This window comes from Hyaloscypha bicolor, assembly GCF_002865645.1.
Source record: "Hyaloscypha bicolor E unplaced genomic scaffold K444scaffold_182, whole genome shotgun sequence".
NCBI classification, from domain to species: Eukaryota; Fungi; Ascomycota; class Leotiomycetes; order Helotiales; family Hyaloscyphaceae; genus Hyaloscypha; species Hyaloscypha bicolor.
The window spans coordinates 1,604,642-1,621,943 of NW_020194684.1; the positions used below are offsets into that span (position 1 = coordinate 1,604,642).

General features: G+C 49.5%; 3 protein-coding genes across 3 annotated transcripts; 1 reads left to right on the forward strand and 2 right to left on the reverse strand.

Moving 5' to 3' along the window:
- Positions 1–82: 82 nt before the first annotated feature.
- On the reverse strand, positions 83–4,572 carry K444DRAFT_636507 (uncharacterized protein; the record flags this gene model as incomplete). Its single annotated transcript, XM_024883999.1, has 3 exons — positions 83–4,084; positions 4,181–4,345; positions 4,393–4,572. The coding sequence occupies 3 exons, from the start codon at positions 4,570–4,572 to the stop codon at positions 83–85; spliced, it is 4,347 nt and encodes a 1,448-aa protein (XP_024728068.1).
- A 595-nt stretch (positions 4,573–5,167) lies between these two features.
- On the forward strand, positions 5,168–13,386 carry K444DRAFT_225634 (1-phosphatidylinositol-3-phosphate 5-kinase-like protein FAB1). The gene is made up of 7 exons (XM_024871188.1): positions 5,168–12,496; positions 12,553–12,651; positions 12,701–12,754; positions 12,804–12,831; positions 12,883–12,935; positions 12,986–13,034; positions 13,085–13,386. The coding sequence occupies exons 1-7, from the start codon at positions 5,327–5,329 to the stop codon at positions 13,177–13,179; spliced, it is 7,548 nt and encodes a 2,515-aa protein (XP_024728069.1). The 5' UTR covers positions 5,168–5,326; the 3' UTR covers positions 13,180–13,386.
- Positions 13,387–15,538: 2,152 nt separating this feature from the next.
- On the reverse strand, positions 15,539–16,740 carry K444DRAFT_601407 (uncharacterized protein). Its single transcript, XM_024878677.1, has 2 exons — positions 16,107–16,740; positions 15,539–16,031 (listed from the first exon to the last, which is right to left on the reverse strand). The coding sequence occupies exons 1-2, from the start codon at positions 16,594–16,596 to the stop codon at positions 15,796–15,798; spliced, it is 726 nt and encodes a 241-aa protein (XP_024728070.1). The 5' UTR covers positions 16,597–16,740; the 3' UTR covers positions 15,539–15,795.
- Positions 16,741–17,302: the final 562 nt, after the last annotated feature.

The window sequence follows — 17,302 nt, forward strand, 5'->3', positions numbered from 1 at the left end:
CACAGCCAACAGGTCAAATGCCCAATTCCGTTCCTTTATCTCCAATCTATCCTACTCACTACTCTTATATGCATTTCCAGTCTTAGGAGTCCCATCCCTGTGTCTCCGGCTCGATTCGTCTAGGCGGACTTTTTGCCGGCTTAGTGCAGAATCTCTTTCCGGGAGTGGTCTTGGGTGTCGATCCGTTCTTATTTCTCCGGGCGAGAAACTCTTGCAGCATTGGTCCTCGCGGGCTCACTCCCTCAGTGATGGTTTGCTTCGGCATATTTGGCCGGGAAAGTGAAATGACGCTCGAAGCTGGTAACGAATGTCGTTTGAAAACGTCTAGGTCGCGAGATGGCGGCGTGGAAGAAGTTTTGACTCGTTTCAGGGGTCTCGAGGACTCGCTCCGAGAAACAGGAACAGGAGGGACTAATGATCGCCGTAGCTGGCCCGTTGGGCTGCTCGCATCCCGCTGGTCTGCGGATGGTAATCGACCACGATTTTTTCGCCTAGACGCCGTTGGAGTTGAAAACTTGGCTTCTGATCTAGGAGAAGAAAAGCTCGAGCTTCCAGGCGAGTCGTTCTTATTCCATGGGAGAACCTTGTTACTATTGGTCTTCCACTCACCGGAGGTGAGACCCATGGCAACCGGTCGACGATGGTCGAGACTCTCTGCCTGGCGCTTCGCAGCAGGAAGTTGACTATGAGTCTCGAAGAATGGCCTTCTCGGTCTGTGATTACTTCGGCCAGACGAGACTTTCGCTGCTCCCAACTCAGGACTTGCCTCCCGGCCGTTGGAGACGAAAAGTTGTTCCTCACTGTTCAAAGCCAAATAGCCCTCCCCAATAAGTGCAGGCTCGGAGACTTCTACATTCGCTGATCGTTGTATAGTAGCCACCCCCACTGCAGTCTGTGGTGATGTTGACTTTGGTGGCTGCAGCGGTTCGCGATATTTGGCGCGGTACGAAGCGACTTGCTCTGGGTCAAGAGATGACAGAGCGCCCTGCAGATTCTCGCCAGTTATGAACTTGGATTTGAACGAAGGCTGGTCGGGGAAGTTCTCCATGTAGTACTTCAAGCCACTCATGAGTTTATCACCCAAATCACGGTTTTTGTCCACGTAATACAACCAGTCCGAAGCATGGACCCGGATAAAATCATCGTATCGAGCCCAGGGCAGGAATCGTTCATTCTCTCTGATCCATTCAATGTACACCAATGCCCTGGTGAAAGCATTCCTGCTGCCCAGGTATTCAGGATACATATGCATGAAGTCTCCGTAGAAATCGATTTGTGCATGCGGTACTGGTTCGGCCGTCGGAAGAAAGGTGCCTCTCAATACAGCATCTTCTTCGCCATCTGAGGTACAATTGGCATCCATTTCTTCAATTGGGCTTGCTGGAGCAGGATGGTAATCAATCTCCGCACTCTGCATAGACGTGTCGACGTTCTTAAAGGCGTTTGGCGGTGAAGTTGAATTCGGTTCTTCGAAGGTAGCTGGTACATGATGCACACCGTCCATTGCCGACGACTGCATTGCGGTTTCTGGCGAAAGGGTTGGAATCTGTCCAACTGCAGGGTTGGTACTAGGTATGACCTCTTTTGCTTTTGCACAATCTGACCGAGAGCCGGTCGGGATGGAGGCGTTCATCCTAGCCGATAAAAGATTATCGCTGAAACTGTGTCGATTTATTCTGGCCATTTCCTTAGTATCTTGAGCAGGATCATCTTCTTCCTCGATCATGCGGGCTATAGGTGCACGGCGGCGCCGTTTGGCAGGATTTTGAGGGCATCCCTCACCACTACCTCGCTTCACTGAGCCTATCACGATAGGAGAACTTTCATTAAGTTGCTTTTCGGTCGAAACAGGAGTGCCTAAAGGCGGCGACTGCTGCCCAGTCCGGTATTCGCCAGTCGTCGAGTTCCTTGGTGACGCCAGCATAGCAGTTTCTCTTTCTGGGCTCGACCTTTTCGGATTTTCAATTATATTGAGCGAGATGGCAGCCTGGTTTCTGGCTGATAGTGCAGTGTGATCCAGCTGCGAGCTTTCGTGTTCGTTGAACAATTGTTGCTGGGCCAGATCATCTTCCTTGTCTTCCTCCTTGAGGTTGATTCCAGTGTACACGTGACCTGCAAGCTGAGACTCACTTCGGTACTCTACTATCAACTTCTTCATCTCGGATTCGTTATCGAAGTCGTTTGCTTCATTCGATCCTGGCGTTGTCTGTAACTGAGCGGGAGCCTCACAAGTGGCTGGAATTCTTGAATCTGATGAAATAATATCATCAACTCGCTTAAATTCTTTCAAAGAATCGTCGGCCTGTTCTAACCGGAGCGACCTGCCGCCAGAATGTCGGGTTCGTGGGAAAGGTGTTTGTTCCACCTGCACTAGTCTCGCGTCCTGTGAGGTTGTTGACGGGTGTCTCTGGAATGTCTCTGAAGATTCTTCTTCGGAGTCATTCTCCTCCACTAAGTCTCCAACCGCATATGGAGTAGCATATTCAAGCTCCTCTTCTCCTACAGGGCTGCTGGAGGGGATTATCACCGGTGCCACTGAATGAGGTGTTGATAGCTGGTTTTGTCGTTGGTTGTTGCTTTGATGGTGAGTGGGGAAATTTAACTCTAGCTCCGAGGCTCCCATATCTGGATGCGTGTCTAGCGAAGGCTGTCGATTCCTTCCAAAAACATGAAGAAATTCACCTTGCTTGTTGCTCGAGCTCAAAGGATGATCGTAGCTTACAATATTCTGTTCCATCGCGTTTGGTCGTTGTTCTGGACTTGAAGGCCATGAAACCACCTCTTCGTCCGGTGTGTCATCGTCTTCAGATTGTCGAGCTTCATCAATCTCGTCTCTCAGACCATCAGATATGCTTGAAAGTATGATATGCTGTCGACCATGGCTGGAGGTCTCGAGATTTTGCCCTCTATTACCCCCACGTAAAGTACCAGCAGTCCCTGAAGGTGTTTCAAGATGTTTTCCTGTCCGTTTTCGAGGATGCTTCGTCTGCTTATCTTCGTCTTCCGTCAGATTCACGCTCTCTCCCTCTTCCTCCAGTCCTTCGCTCTCATAACCACTCGACGTGTGCTGAGCCTGTTCACCGTCGTCGGAATCGTCACTACCCACCTCGCTTGCTCGACCTCCTTGGCTTGACTTATCGAATGGCGCTTTCTCCTCCGAAAACGCAATTAAATCATCACGCACTTTGGCTGGGAGGTTCGCATAAGTAGATCGGCTGTCTTCCGGAGGTTTATACCAAGATTCTTTGTCCTCAAGCAGCCTTTGCTGGGACTCATGAATCCGCACGAATCTTCGTGGCACTCGTTTGAGGCCATGGAATGGATTGCTATCCTGAAATTGATCGGTAACGGACATTTGGACAGCTTCTTGCTCAATGTTGGGTTGTGGGATCGGCTGACTTTTTGGCGCATTGGCTCTTGGTCTCCTTCCTTTTAAGCTCTCTTGGCTGTTCTCCTTTTCGCTGTCATCAGAAAGTGGGGCCGCCATATCCTCACAACTCGAATCCTTGGCAGAAATGGACTGGCTCTTGGGATCGCTTGGCTGTTCACGCCGAGATGGTGAGGACTGGCTGCGCTGTTCGTTGGCCTTTGCTTCGAGCTTGGAGGTCATCTCCAACACCCGGTCAGATGACACTGTCGTCAAAACAGGCCTCCTCTGAATAGGATTCGCCGAAGTAGTTGATAGTTCTGAGAGAGTGTCTTTCGCCGTGCTGTTATCATTCTGCTCGGCGGGTGGAACCTTTTCCGAAAGTAGACCAATGAGGCATTGATGTATTCCAGGTTTGGACACTTCGGCATCGACTCGGCTTGCTAAGTTCCTCTGAACTCTGACAGAGACTTGGGTGGCGAAAGCCTCTTGAGACCCAGAGCCGCTTGACGAGGGATTACCCGGAGCCAAGGCCTCGTTCCCTCGCGGCCGAATTGGTGAAGGTGGCTGCGAACGAATCTCACTCTCATGTCCGTCGCCATCCAACAGTTCTTCCAATTTGCTAAGGGCTAAGCGGATTTTCTCATTTTTTAAAACGTCCGAAGGTCGACCAAACGGTTTGGATCCTTCACTTCCCCTGAGCTTGAATTCAGACACCTCGAGGATTAGTATTCTAGGCATCTTGGAATTTCGGTTGAAGGTCCGGACTCTAGGTCAGCATATGCAGGCAACATGATTAGAGAGGTAACTTACAATTCTATAATCAATAAGAGCAATCACAGCCCCTCTGATATCCAAGAAATCCCGGCCAATCCTTTCCTTGAACACATCTGTAGCAACACGGTCAAAAGTTGCCCGAATATGTGTTGTTCCGTCCGAGACAGTTGCCTCGAACGGGTGCACACCCCGCCCATTGAACTGTTGATATATTAGCTAGCGGCAATTATGGGTAGGTGGCTGCTCACCTCAATGATCTGAACCTCCCGTCCTTTCTTGACATGCATAGTCACGGTGTCCGGGCCACAAACTTTATGGCCATCTTCAACTTTTTGGCCCGGGACATATTTGCCTTCGAAGCTGGCCAGAGCAGAATTCAGTTCAGACTCCACCAGCGGGCCAATCCAGTCACGCATTGAAGCAGACATTATTCCAAAGGGTCAAGAGCCAGCGCGTTTGACCTAGAAGACGATTATTTGTTGACCATATTGCGCCCGGCCACCAGATACCGGAGTGGCTACCTAGAGCAGAGGTACGGGTCCGAATCATTCGAAGAAAGGGCAAATAAATTGGATCTTGCACGAAACACAATCACATGTCGATGTAGTGACTTGGATGAGGTTGACGTCGGACGCGTCTAACGCGTGCAAGGCTGAAGAAAGTTTGGTGTGGCTGGTAAAGTGTGGCTGGTGATATGCGTGATGACCAAATATTTGGCACGCGAGGCAACGGCGTGCTACAACTCCTTGTGATTTATGAGCCGGCTGGCGACTCAAATCAGAGCCGCAGCTCCTAGCACTGAGCTTCCCAATCCTAACTCACAACTCCCCACCACTAGGCTTCATCGCAAACTGTTTCTATAGCCATCTCGTGCGCCGAATCGCCATTGCCACTAGTTCAAGCTCCCCCAAATGGCAGCCTTCCTGCTCAACCACTGACGACTGTCTGACATCTGGACCATGCAGACTGTTACTCGATAACACAAACTATTCTCCATCTCGACTCGATGGCATGATCCTCCATTCTAAACGCCGGTCTGGCGGCACCGCCATACATCACTGAACCTAGACCACACCATTCCTTAAGCCTTGCCTCAACTTCAAGCACGAGAAACCGACTCTACGTCTCTGAACGTTACTACTCAACTCCTTGACCCTACAGTTCGCGAATACATCCGCCACCATGTCTACACACGATTCTCCCCAGGCCTTTAACGGTCCGCCGTCCCTGATTCCCCTCGGTTTGCGGTCACGGCGTGGTTCTTTGGCTTCTGTCTCCGGATCAACAGCGGTAGACAAAGAGCAGCTGGCTCAGGCCTTGGACAAAATACACAGTACTGCTAGTCACTCAGAAACCCTCACAACATTCAACGAATTTGCCTCACCTCCGCCTCCATCTGCCAATACAGAAAGTAAGGGACTTGCTGGGGATATCATGCAAAATGGCCTTAGTGGATTATACAGCCGTTTCCGGGGGGCGGTAGGCGGTGGAAAGGAGAAGAGTGGCCCATCATCGACGAAGGGGGATCATGAAAGCATAGAGAGCGTATCAGCGAAGAGTCAGACAACTCCGACTTCCAACCCTAAATCAACATTACCTCCAACCAGAGAGGACAGTGGAATCAGCGCATCTCCAGCTCAATTATCGACATCTTCATCCCGTCTTCAATCACCCACGGCCTCAACTTTTGCTGGACAGTCATCAGAAAGCCAGTCACAAAGCCAGTCACAAACCTTGAAGTCTTCCAAAACCTCCTTTACTCCAGCGACCACCCCTGCAACTACAAAATCTGCGTCTTCATCCCGCCCCCCCATAACGCCTATGACAAAGGCTACAACATCGTCTGCAATTGTCCCTACTGTTGCTCCGGTCAACGTCAGTGCCTTCAAGGATGGCGACAGTGGGCGGACGACAGTGGATCAAAGGTCTGAGGGGCCATCCTCGGCTGCGACGAGTACCACACATGAACATCCTAGCACTTTCGGCTTTGACTCTCGTCAAATTGCGCGTACGGTGGATGACCTGTCTATTCTGGATGATTCAGAAGGTACTGAAGATGGGGTCGAAGCAGAGGAAGGTCCGGGTATTCATGTTACTGGTGGTGGAGACGGAAGCCTCGACCTGATGAAGCGGCCGATTGGCGGATCCAAAAGTGCTTCTTCAGCGTTATCTTCGCTCCAAGCTACGGATACACGAGCAAATGCTTCATCTCGAAGTGGTCCAGATGGAATGAAAAGGCCTGCTGCAATTGAACGAATAACCCAATCCCATCTACCTGGGTATCAAGCCTCAAGGGCGTCCTCGACAGATCGCAGCACTGCTGAGACTAGTCCTATCAACACTTCTGCACATAACAGTGTACGCCATGAGTCCTTTTCCGTTGATGATGGCCCGCAGCTAGGCTATCTGGGCAGGTTACGCATACCTGGAACAACGACCAATGAAGGTGCACCAGAAGCTGTTAATGCAAGGCTCGAGCAGATGAGAAAGCAGGTTCTAAGTAAGGAATTCTGGATGGCAGACGAGATTTGCAAAGAATGTTTCCTATGTGGAGATGCATTCTCTGCATTTCGAAGAAAACACCACTGTAGAACATGTGGGTGCATTTTCGACTCCAAATGCACATCTATTATATCCGGTCAACGATTTGGTGTTCAGGGCTCGTTGAGAGTTTGCAAGACGTGTCTTGATATCATCAACAGACGGCACGATAGTAGCGGATCTGACGAGTCTGCTGATGACTCCGTCCTGCCTACATTCTTCCAGGCACAGCAAGCAAAGTACGAAGCTTCAAGCAGGGCTGATTCGGCAGAAGGAGTAAATCAGGAGATTGTCGAGGATCAAGCCTTTGGAAACGATCCCTCTAGACCCTTGGCGACTCCAATGATGGCCATACCAGCAACTCGGCGAATCGGCGAATCAACCAACAGGCGCTCAGCAGTCCTAGAAATAGATGCCCCGCAATTGAGCCGTCCCAGCTCCTCCAGGTCTTTAAAAGCTCTGTCTGCGGCAGGCCGGCCACCATCGTCGGGCCATAAACGGCACCATTCGAAGCATAACTTTCTTGGTCGCTTTAAGCCCACAGCCGAAGAAAGAGCTCCTTTCCACCGTGGTGTGACGGATGATTTGGGAAAGAGATCCAGATTACCTGCATTTCACGACGACAACATCATCGACCCGGATCTGGCACCGTACATGTCTGACGAAGAGTCGAGCGGAGATGAGCAAATGAGTATATTTGCAACCTTGAATAGCGGCAGCGTCATCAGTCCCAGCTTTGAAAATGACAGGTCGGGCTTTGGCTCACTCTTGAGCTCGAGCAAGAAACACAGAGCTAGGGCCGGAGAGAAGAGTGTCAGTGGTGTCAGCTTCACCAGTCGTGGTTTAGATGATATCAGTGCTTCTGCTGGATTCGGGCGGCCGAACCGGCGACGCAATCTCAGTGCTGCTAGCGCCAGTTTGCATCATTCCAGAACTTCTCCTCGTCAGCCGGTCCAGGGGTTCGGGAATCTGGACGAGGAGTTCAATGGCGTAGATAAATTGTCCACGGCCTCCACCCTTGGACCATCAAAAATGACCCGAAGTGCATCAATGAGAGATGCTAAAGCACCAGCTGTCGAACTCAATAATGCCAGTTTACATCACGTTCGACGAATGTTGCATCAATTATTGGAGGACGCCAACATCCCTAATGTCTCTTCCTGGGAGAAAGCCCTGGTTCCGATACTGCTGCAGTGCACAGATGATGTCAACCCCAACGTTCGCCTTGGCGATGATATTGACATTCGACACTATGTGAAGCTCAAAAAAATCCCTGGCGGAAAGCCTGGAGATACAGCTTATGTTTCTGGCGTTGTCTTCACAAAAAATCTCGCCCTTAAAAGCATGCCACGGAGTATTTCGAACCCTAGAATTGTGATTGTTTCGTTCCCTATTGAGTATCAAAGGCATCAACATCATTTCATGAGCCTTGAGCCTGTCATTGCTCAGGAGAAAGAATTCCTTCGAAATATGGTCAATCGCATTGCCTCCTTGCGCCCTCAACTTCTTCTTGTACAAAAACACATCTCTGGGCTAGCACTACAATATTTGGCGGAAGCCAATATTGCCGTGGCATATAACGTGAAGCAATCCGTCATCGAAGCAGTATCACGGTTTGCGCGGACGGAGATTATCTCTTCAATCGACATGGTTGCTCTGAAACCAGTTCATGTTGGCAAAAGTGGTGGGTTCGATGTCAAGACCTACGTCCACAACGACATCCCGGGGAAGAAGAAGACTTACATCTACTTATCTGGTTGCCCGAAAGACCTTGGCTGCACTATCGCTTTGCGTGGCGCAGACATGACCATTCTCTCTAAGATGAAGCGCATCACTGAGTTCATGGTTTACGTGGTTTATAATCTTAAGCTCGAGACTTGTCTGATGCGAGATGAGTTTGTTCTTATTCCATCAATAGCTGAGAACAGCGGTAGCCTCTCCCCGAGCAGACTGCAATTCTCTCAAGCAATTCGGTCTGGAGGCTCTGAACCTGCCCCTCCACGCGATACCGTTGCAGCCGCCAGTGACAAGTTACAAGCTGTTGCCGAAGCTGGAAAGAAGCTCCTAAAATTGACCAGTTCAGAAGGAACTGGAAATGGCATCAATGATGATGGACGGCCGAAATCTGCCAGTACGGATGTAAAGAGTCTAGAGAACTCACAATCCTCGAAGGACGACAAGGGTGCATTATCTGTGGAAGCGCCAAAATTTGTCTCTGCACACGAATCCCACGCTCATGTATCCCATGAGGACCAGCTGCCCGAGGATATACCTATGCCCACCTTTTACAGCGACATGGTTGCAAAACACCAGACCAAGATCCTATCCGCTTCTCCATTCGTTAAATTTGTACTGCCATATCTCTTGATGAGGGCTCGGGAACAAGAGAGAAGGCTTGTATACTTGAAAAGATTGCGAGACCAAGATACTTTCGAAGAGCAAACCGATACCGAGAAATTGAAACTACAAAAATTCCAGCTCATCAAACCCGAAATGGTCCATGAGACAGTCAAAAGAGCGCCTCGTCAAATTATGGAGGTTCTACATGCTGTGCACGATGCTGAATACGATAAAGCGTTGCATAACTACCAAACTCAAAAACGACAATGGGAGAACTATATCCAAGGAAATCTCAATCTATTTGATCCTTATGCGCATCAGAACATAACAGTTCTCTACACCGTGGTCTGCACTGCCACATCAATTCCCTGCGCAGGTCCCGAGTTACTGGCATTGGCTTTCTATAATGAACACGCCGAGTTCGATCCGGACTGTACCCTTGGACAGTACGTGGAAGACTTATGTTTGGGCGTCAACACAATTTGCACTTCAAACGGCTGCGAGCGCAAGATGTCTGAGCATCACAGGACTTACGTACACGGCGAAGCACGCATCACGGTCTTTGTGGAGAAGTCACCTTGCAAGATCAAAGGCCTCCAAGATTCAATACTCATGTGGAGCTATTGCAAGATTTGCCAAAAGGAAACTCAAGTAATGCCAATGTCCGAAAGCACGTGGAAATACTCGCTTGGGAAATATTTGGAGCTATCATTTTGGAGCAGTGAGTTGCGTCTGAGAGCTGGGTTTTGTCCGCATGATATCCATCGCGACCACCTCCGCTACTTCGGCTTCCGAAATGTAGCAATCCGTATCCACTACGACCCCATCGATCTCCTGGAAATCATCGTACCACGAACCAGAGTCACCTGGAAAGTTGACAATGATTTGAAGCTGAAGAATGAACTGTTTACGAAGTATGAGGAACGCTGGAATCGGTTCATGACATCCGTCCACTCAAGAATCAAAGGGATAAACATAGACAGTGTCGCTCCAGAAAAAGCCGAAGCTTGCAAAGCGGAGGTTGAACGTCTAACTAAGCTTGCACAAGAAGAACACGCAGCTCTCATTCGGAAGCTTCAGGAGAAGTACATGGAGTCAAAATACTATGAGATCATTCCTCTCAACAGAGCCGTGAGAGCCATGCAAGAAAAGGTAGCAGAATGGGATGATGCTTTTGCCGACTTTGATGCCAATTTCTTCCCATCTGAAAAGGATATCAGGCGGCTCGCTGCACTTCAACTCAAGAAGATGTTCATGGATCGCGACGAATCTTCGACTACTATTGGTTCTGCAGAGGGCACGGATCTAGCGTCTGATATGGACGAAAAGTCTCCCCACACGTCTCTGGAATTGAGCCGCAATCCTTCAAATGTATCAGCAGAAGAAGCTCACGATGTTCTCACGTCCGTGGTGGAAGAAGAAAACTCGATGCCTACTGAAGCTTCGCTGTCTGAGACACAAAATTCTCCTGGTCTACCGGCAGGACAACCACAAGTGTCGGACTTGGAACGAGAGGGCATTCAACATCTTGATCTAGCTTTTCCGATACAAGGTGAAACGTCTCACCCGGCGCCAGCTGAAACCCCTCTATCGACTGATGATGTCTCGTGTCCTATGAGTCCCAATGACTCCGGTATCTCTAGCCCAGCGTTTTCTGATCTACCACTAGAGTCAACACTATCGGAGAAGGTGGAAAAGCTCCGGAAAGCGAACTTTTCAGTTTCTGGTGAGCCTGGCCCATCAGAACATTCAGGCATCCCACGACCTTCCGAACGCGGTAGTTCTCGACGCAGTGGCACAGCTACTTCTCCTCCCTTGAACCGCACACAGTCACAGCCTGCTGGAACATTGCGCCGTGTGCATACCAACACCAAAATTCCTGGCAAGCCTGAGGACAGTAGATCACAAGCTGACAGCGGATCGACTCCTCTTGAAACTCTTAAACCATCGGCAACGGAGCCCGCGAAGCCGACTGACAAGAAGTTGTCTGAAAGACTAGGACTTAATACTCTCAAAACACATCGCAAGGCTGGACACTCACTCATTCCGAGATCTGTTCACAGCAAACGCAAAGAATCAAAAGTTTCTACCTTAGCGAAGCATTTCGAGCAGTTGAGCCGAGAATTTGAGAAAGAACGGATGCGGGACAGGAAACAACGTGCAGCAAAGGTCACTCAATCGAGAGCATTCCCAACGGCATCGTCGAAACCGATCGTTGAGGTTTACAAAGACGTTAATGAAGCCGTGGAGGAGCGTGGACCCAGTGATGAAGCTTTGCTTGCTGTTCAACCGACGCATCCGGCAGACGAAGTCACCAGTGTTGTCGGAGGTCTTGCTGACCTGAACACCAACACTACCCCTGGTGATAGCGGTGCCCATTCTCCCACCGATACTGCAGTAACCGCAGACGAGACAGCCACTGAGGCTGAGACTGATGATAATCAGCATAATGTCAGCCAAACTGGCTCAGACGATGACGGCCCCCCCAGCGATATCGAACAGTCCTTGCTTGACGACATTATTCCCGGCGCTGCTGAGATAGCTGAGTCTTTACGCGCTGGAAAACCCAACGATATGCCTCTAGACATACCGAAGCACGAGAAAACAAGCTTGATGAAGATGCTGACGAACTTTTGGGCCGAAAGATCTGCGAGTGGGTGGACACCCCTGGACTACCCCATCAATGCTGGCGACCACATCTTCGCAGATATCGATGTCATTGTCCGCGAGGACGAACCGAGCTCGCTCATTGCCTTTACGTTGCAAACACAAGACTACAAGGACAAGCTAGCAGACATTCGCAGTCAAGGTCGAGCAAGTAGTAAGCGAGAAGTTCGCCCTGTGCCGACAAAAGGCGACATTCCCGACGCATGCCAGGATGGTATGGACCAGGCAGAGGTCGAAACTTCATTACTCAGGGCGACTGGTACTCACCTCGCGTACTCGTTCATGGATGGTTCTGCCAGAATGCAATGCAAGATCTTCTTTGCAGAGCAATTCGATGCAGTACGAAGGAAGTGTGGTGTGTCTGATCGCATCGTCGAGTCACTATCGCGTTGCCTCAAATGGGATTCCAAGGGTGGGAAAACCAAGTCGGTCTTTCTTAAGACTTTAGATGAGAGGTTGGTTGTCAAGTCGCTCTCACCAATCGAGACTCAGGCTTTCCTCAAGTTTGCGCCGGCGTACTTCAACATTATGGCAGAGGCGCTCTTCCATGATCTTCCGACTGTCATTGCGAAAATGCTTGGGTTTTACCAGATTATTATTAAGAACCCCGTGACAGGAACAGAGATCAAATGGGATGTTCTTGTAATGGAGAATCTATTTTACGACCGCTCGCCCAGTCGCATCTTTGATCTCAAGGGGTCAATGCGAAATCGCAAGATCCAGTCAACTGGAGAACAGAACGAAGTTCTTCTAGATGAAAATATGGTCGAGTTCATCTACGAGTCGCCATTGTTTGCTCGCGAGGTACAGATTTAATTCCTCTCATGCCTCCCAGACTTGGGGACTTACTTTTGATGTAGCATTCGAAAAAGCTTCTCCGAGCTGCCATCTTTAATGATACCCTCTTTCTACAGAGGAACGACGTCATGGATTATTCCTTGATGGTGGCTGTCGATGAGGTAATTTTTGACACCTAGCACCGGCGGTGACTTGACTGACACAACAAAGGCTCGGAAAGAACTCGTGGTAGGCATCATCGATGTTGTCCGAACTTACACCTGGGTAAGCAAACTATACCCTGTCGTTTCTACACTGGTGCTCATCGTTACAGGACAAAAAGCTCGAGTCATGGATCAAAGGTAAGAGCCACTTGACCCATAATTCCTGTGATTTATCTGACTGTTTTCCAGATCGCGGCTTCGCCGGTGGTGGGAGAAACCGTCCAACGGTCACATCACCCAAGGTACGAGCACCATTCTAGACATCTTAACAGGGTACTAAGTTGTAATTCAGGAATATAAGAGCCGCTTCCGGGAGGCTATGGATAGATACATCCTACAAGGTACATTGAGTCCGAAGTTAGCCAAAGGATCTTCGCTGACATTTTCAAAGCACCCAACAGCTGGCATCAATGGCAGCAAATAGAGGCGAAGCCTCAGAGGGAGCCGAAAAAGGAGACAGCCACTGATGCTCCCGGCCCTGTATGATTTAACGTGTTACGATATATATTAGAAGGTCCCTTGAGCGGGAAGGCGCTTCGCGGCGGCCGTCTAATAACGACAGGATAGAACAGTTCTACGAATACAAGAATACAAGTGTACCTGAAAACTCACTATAGTCGATCATTCCCCAGGTGGTATTTCCGTGCTCATTTCAAGACCGCTCTTTACACCGGTGTGGTGGTTTCAGATTGTTATCATTTCTGAATGTGGCACCTAAACGGCGGCGGCTACGAAACCCAGGCGGCCAAGGGGTGAATGTCCCACAAAACACGGTATATATTATCTTTCAAATTACCTTTAGCTGACAATCAAGAAATAGGGCAGGAAACCAAAGTTAAACTCAGAAGATTAACAGCTACCTTACGCAGACATCACCAAGGAGAGCATTGCTCCGAACGTCATGTCCATTTCAGTTCATTTTCTGTTCGGAACGTTTCGGTCATCACCAATGACCATTTCAGATTACTAGCATAAGCGTTTGATGCTACCTCCACCCAAAGACCTCCAGAAGCCATATCATCATGCGAAACTATCCGAGCGCCTTCGAAACTCCTCTTCCATAGTGCCATCACTACTCTTCCCCCGAGCCACAACACCTGCTCCTTAGGTCCTATCCTCTTCATCGTCAAGTCCTCGCTCCCCTTTCTTTGCTGCTCTATCCTCATTCTCTTTCTGGATCAAGGCAGACGCAATGGCACAGGCAGCAGGGGTCCAGCTTTCTTCTCCTTCTCAGCGCACGATGTAGGGGCGTAAAGATCCTCAACAGTCGCCAGAGAAAGGCCTTCTTCCTCGCACACATCCTTACAATCTGCCCCAAACAGAAACATCGCCTGCGCCGCAGAAGACCACAGAGTATGCTTCTTCAATTTGCCTCTCAGCAAGACCACTCCGGGGCGGCATTCAAGCAAGATTTGATGAGCGTATAGATTTGTCGCTATTCATCGATAGTTGGCGTCACGTTTGCCCAGAACTCATTGACGGTATGGACAACTAATCTGGCGGCACATGATTCCAAGATCTTCGGTGGCAACTCCTCCCACACGAAGACCATATCACCCGCGGACTCACGCCTGCACGGCTTCATTAGTAGCATTCCGTAGTTGCTGTTGTCCTTGCGACGCGGCTTCGGATTCGTCCACGGCTAGAAGTTGGACAAAGTGGTAAGAGGAATTGAACCGGCTCCAACTGCTCTCTCAGTGAAAGCCATAGCCGTAGGGATGTCGATTCTGGCTAGGTTAACTGCAGCATTCAGGATTCTATCGGCCCGAACAGCTGACTTGTAGCTCCAGTCGTGGAACTAGTCCTCAGGATGGTACATAAACACGACGATGCGGCGGGTGCTTCGCTGTGTGGGATCGTTGTGGAGGGGGCAAGTTCGACATCGGACAATTCATCCCAGAGAGAGAGTGTGTGTTTGAATACGCTCCTTGCTGTTTTGGAAGAATCGCTGCTTCTCGGAATCACCAAAGAGCAACTCTACATTTGCAGTTGTAGAGTTTTGCATCTTGTGAGACCAATCGCGATGAAATTGGGTGACGTTCGCGTCTGCAGAACCCGTCATGCCAGACTGCATTGGTAGCGTCGAAGCCAGCGTCTACGAGGAGACCGATGTAAGGATTCGAAATATGGAAGACTTCACCGTTGATAATGCCCCGTCCTGTTGTGCTTGCTTCAGATTGTTTGTTCAAAAGCCCGTCGGACGTTGAATGTTCTCCCGTTTCCCCCTAGTATTCTAATTGCGTGGGGACAATGGACTGAGCATCTGGTGACAATGTTCCAAATAATGCACAGACAATAGACTGCCATTCTGCAGCCAATATTCAGATATCTGCGGTACATGTCCGAAGGCTTGAAGACATCTTTGGTTGATGGATTTGCTGATACGCACTCTGCACGCAGATAGGCATCACTCGAGGTAAAGGGGTGAGGATATTTTTAGAATTGACTGCAAACAACCTGCTTTCGTATTCAATATATTCACATTTCTCCTATAACGGGCGATAAGAAGGCGTAGAAAATCAACGAAGACATGAAGTTCAAGGAGGCGGAATGGACTGAAGCTGGGAGGAAATAGTGAAGTGGAGTTGAAAATCAAATAGTATGAAGGCGAGAGAGGTAAATGGTGAATTGACGAATCCGAAAGCGGTCGACTTTGAAAGTGAAACGGGAAGGAGTAGGAGGGGGAGGTGGGGGCCGAGAGTGTGAAGAGTCTAGAGTGTGAAGAAACTAGAGATATTGCATCCTCCACTCACCCCTTCGGTGACTAATTCGCAACATTTATAACAGTTAAATATATCGTGTTATGACAAGCTATGTCTTTTTGGGAAAGGGAAGGGTGAAAGTCTTTGAGGAAAAGGATGTATTAGAGAGAGCTGATTATCGAGGTTGAAGGGAATCTTTCTTTGCGAGTCGTGACTTCTCTCTTCGAGATGGTTCCAAAGTTGACCTTGCAGAAAAAGGCGGAAACTATTCTTGATATTTGACATATGCTCCTCCTGTCAAACGTATTTAGGTTGACCTGAACCAGAGATTTTCCGCCTATGAACTCCATCCCGATCCAGATATCTAACCCAAAATTCACAATGCTATACCCGCCAGTCATTAATCATCTTGAGAATCCTCATAGATACTCTCTATGCCGTCTACAAACTTCATCAAATCGGCTCTAAACCATGGCATGGCATGGTGATAGTCGATCTCCAACAGCCTCGCCGTTTTCCGATCATAATACGCAGCCAATTGCTTCTTCCCATTGGCGTAATTGACATCTTTTGTCCCGTGGAGATGCAATGTCGGAATGGTGATAAGGTCTGGACCACCAGACAGACTCATCACCGCTGTTTCAGTTAGCAATTTCTAGCGTATCTTCAACCACAGCTTGGAGATTGATGAACAGGAGTGTCCAAACTTACGACCCGTCAAATCCGACACCATCGGCGCAAAAGATCCCATACACAGTACCCCAAACTTAAAATCCACCTCCCCCTCCTCTCTCTGGAACCCCATCTCCCTCCTCTTCTGCTGATGCAGCAGCAACCCCCCCACAATCCTCGTCCCCTGACTAAACCCCATACAGCCCACCCACTCACCCCCGTCCCCCTTCTCCCTGATCATCCTCAGCACCCTCTCAATACCACCCTCACCTCCCCCACCATCCCTCCTCCCATCAGGGACCTCCGCTCCGCTCTCGTTCTTGAAGAACCACGTGCGGTACGGCCCGAACTTCTCGTAGGAGAAGAAGGGCAGGACACCCGGTCCGGCATCCCGCTCGTAAGGAGCGTCAAAGAAGACGAATTCGAAGGCGGAAGAGAGGTGCTTCTGCAGCGCGTCGCATTGCGCCGCGAAGATCGAGGCCGAGGAGCCGCCGCCGTGGAAGCAGGCCACCCGGGGGAGAGGCGCCATCTTCTTCTGTTGGAGGAGATGTGACTCGCCAAGGTACGAATTGCCTACGAAAACGGACACAGATGAAACCGTCAATGGGATTATTGCTGCAAGAAATGACTTCCAAAATGTGAGCCTGATGGAGGCGAGGAAAATGGAAGGGCCTGGATGTTTGTTGAAGTTGATGTCAGATCTTGTAGCACGTGACACGATTCCCCACGGACTCCGAACTGGATAGAAAGTCAGCGAACCCGTTTCACAATGTTTCTCGCAAGGCCCCTCGAAAAGTGGATCGAGTATTTCACATCGAGCTTCTCCGTTGCGGAAGTCTATTGGTTTTGTTATTTAATTGAGACGACGGCTGCTGGCCGAATGGCTTTCTTCAATGTCCCATATCTCGAGCGAAATTGCTCCCCGAACTTTGAGACTAAGCTTCCTTCGTCTCAAGTTCGTACACTGAAGGTCCTCTGTTGAAGTGGCACTTTGCACAACCTTGATTTGTTGGGTGATCCAATCTAGATCATTCTCTGGGTAGGACACAGTGTTGGTATCAATTACAGTAAAATTAGACCCTCTCTATCTGCAGAAACCCGGAGCTACATGTATATCCGGGTATTAGCATCCAAAAACGCCCTTACGTTTCCAGACGCTGGAGGCAGCCAATCCCCTCATATTTTACACAATCATACATCCCCCCACCACAAGATCTCAAAATTATTTCGTCCGC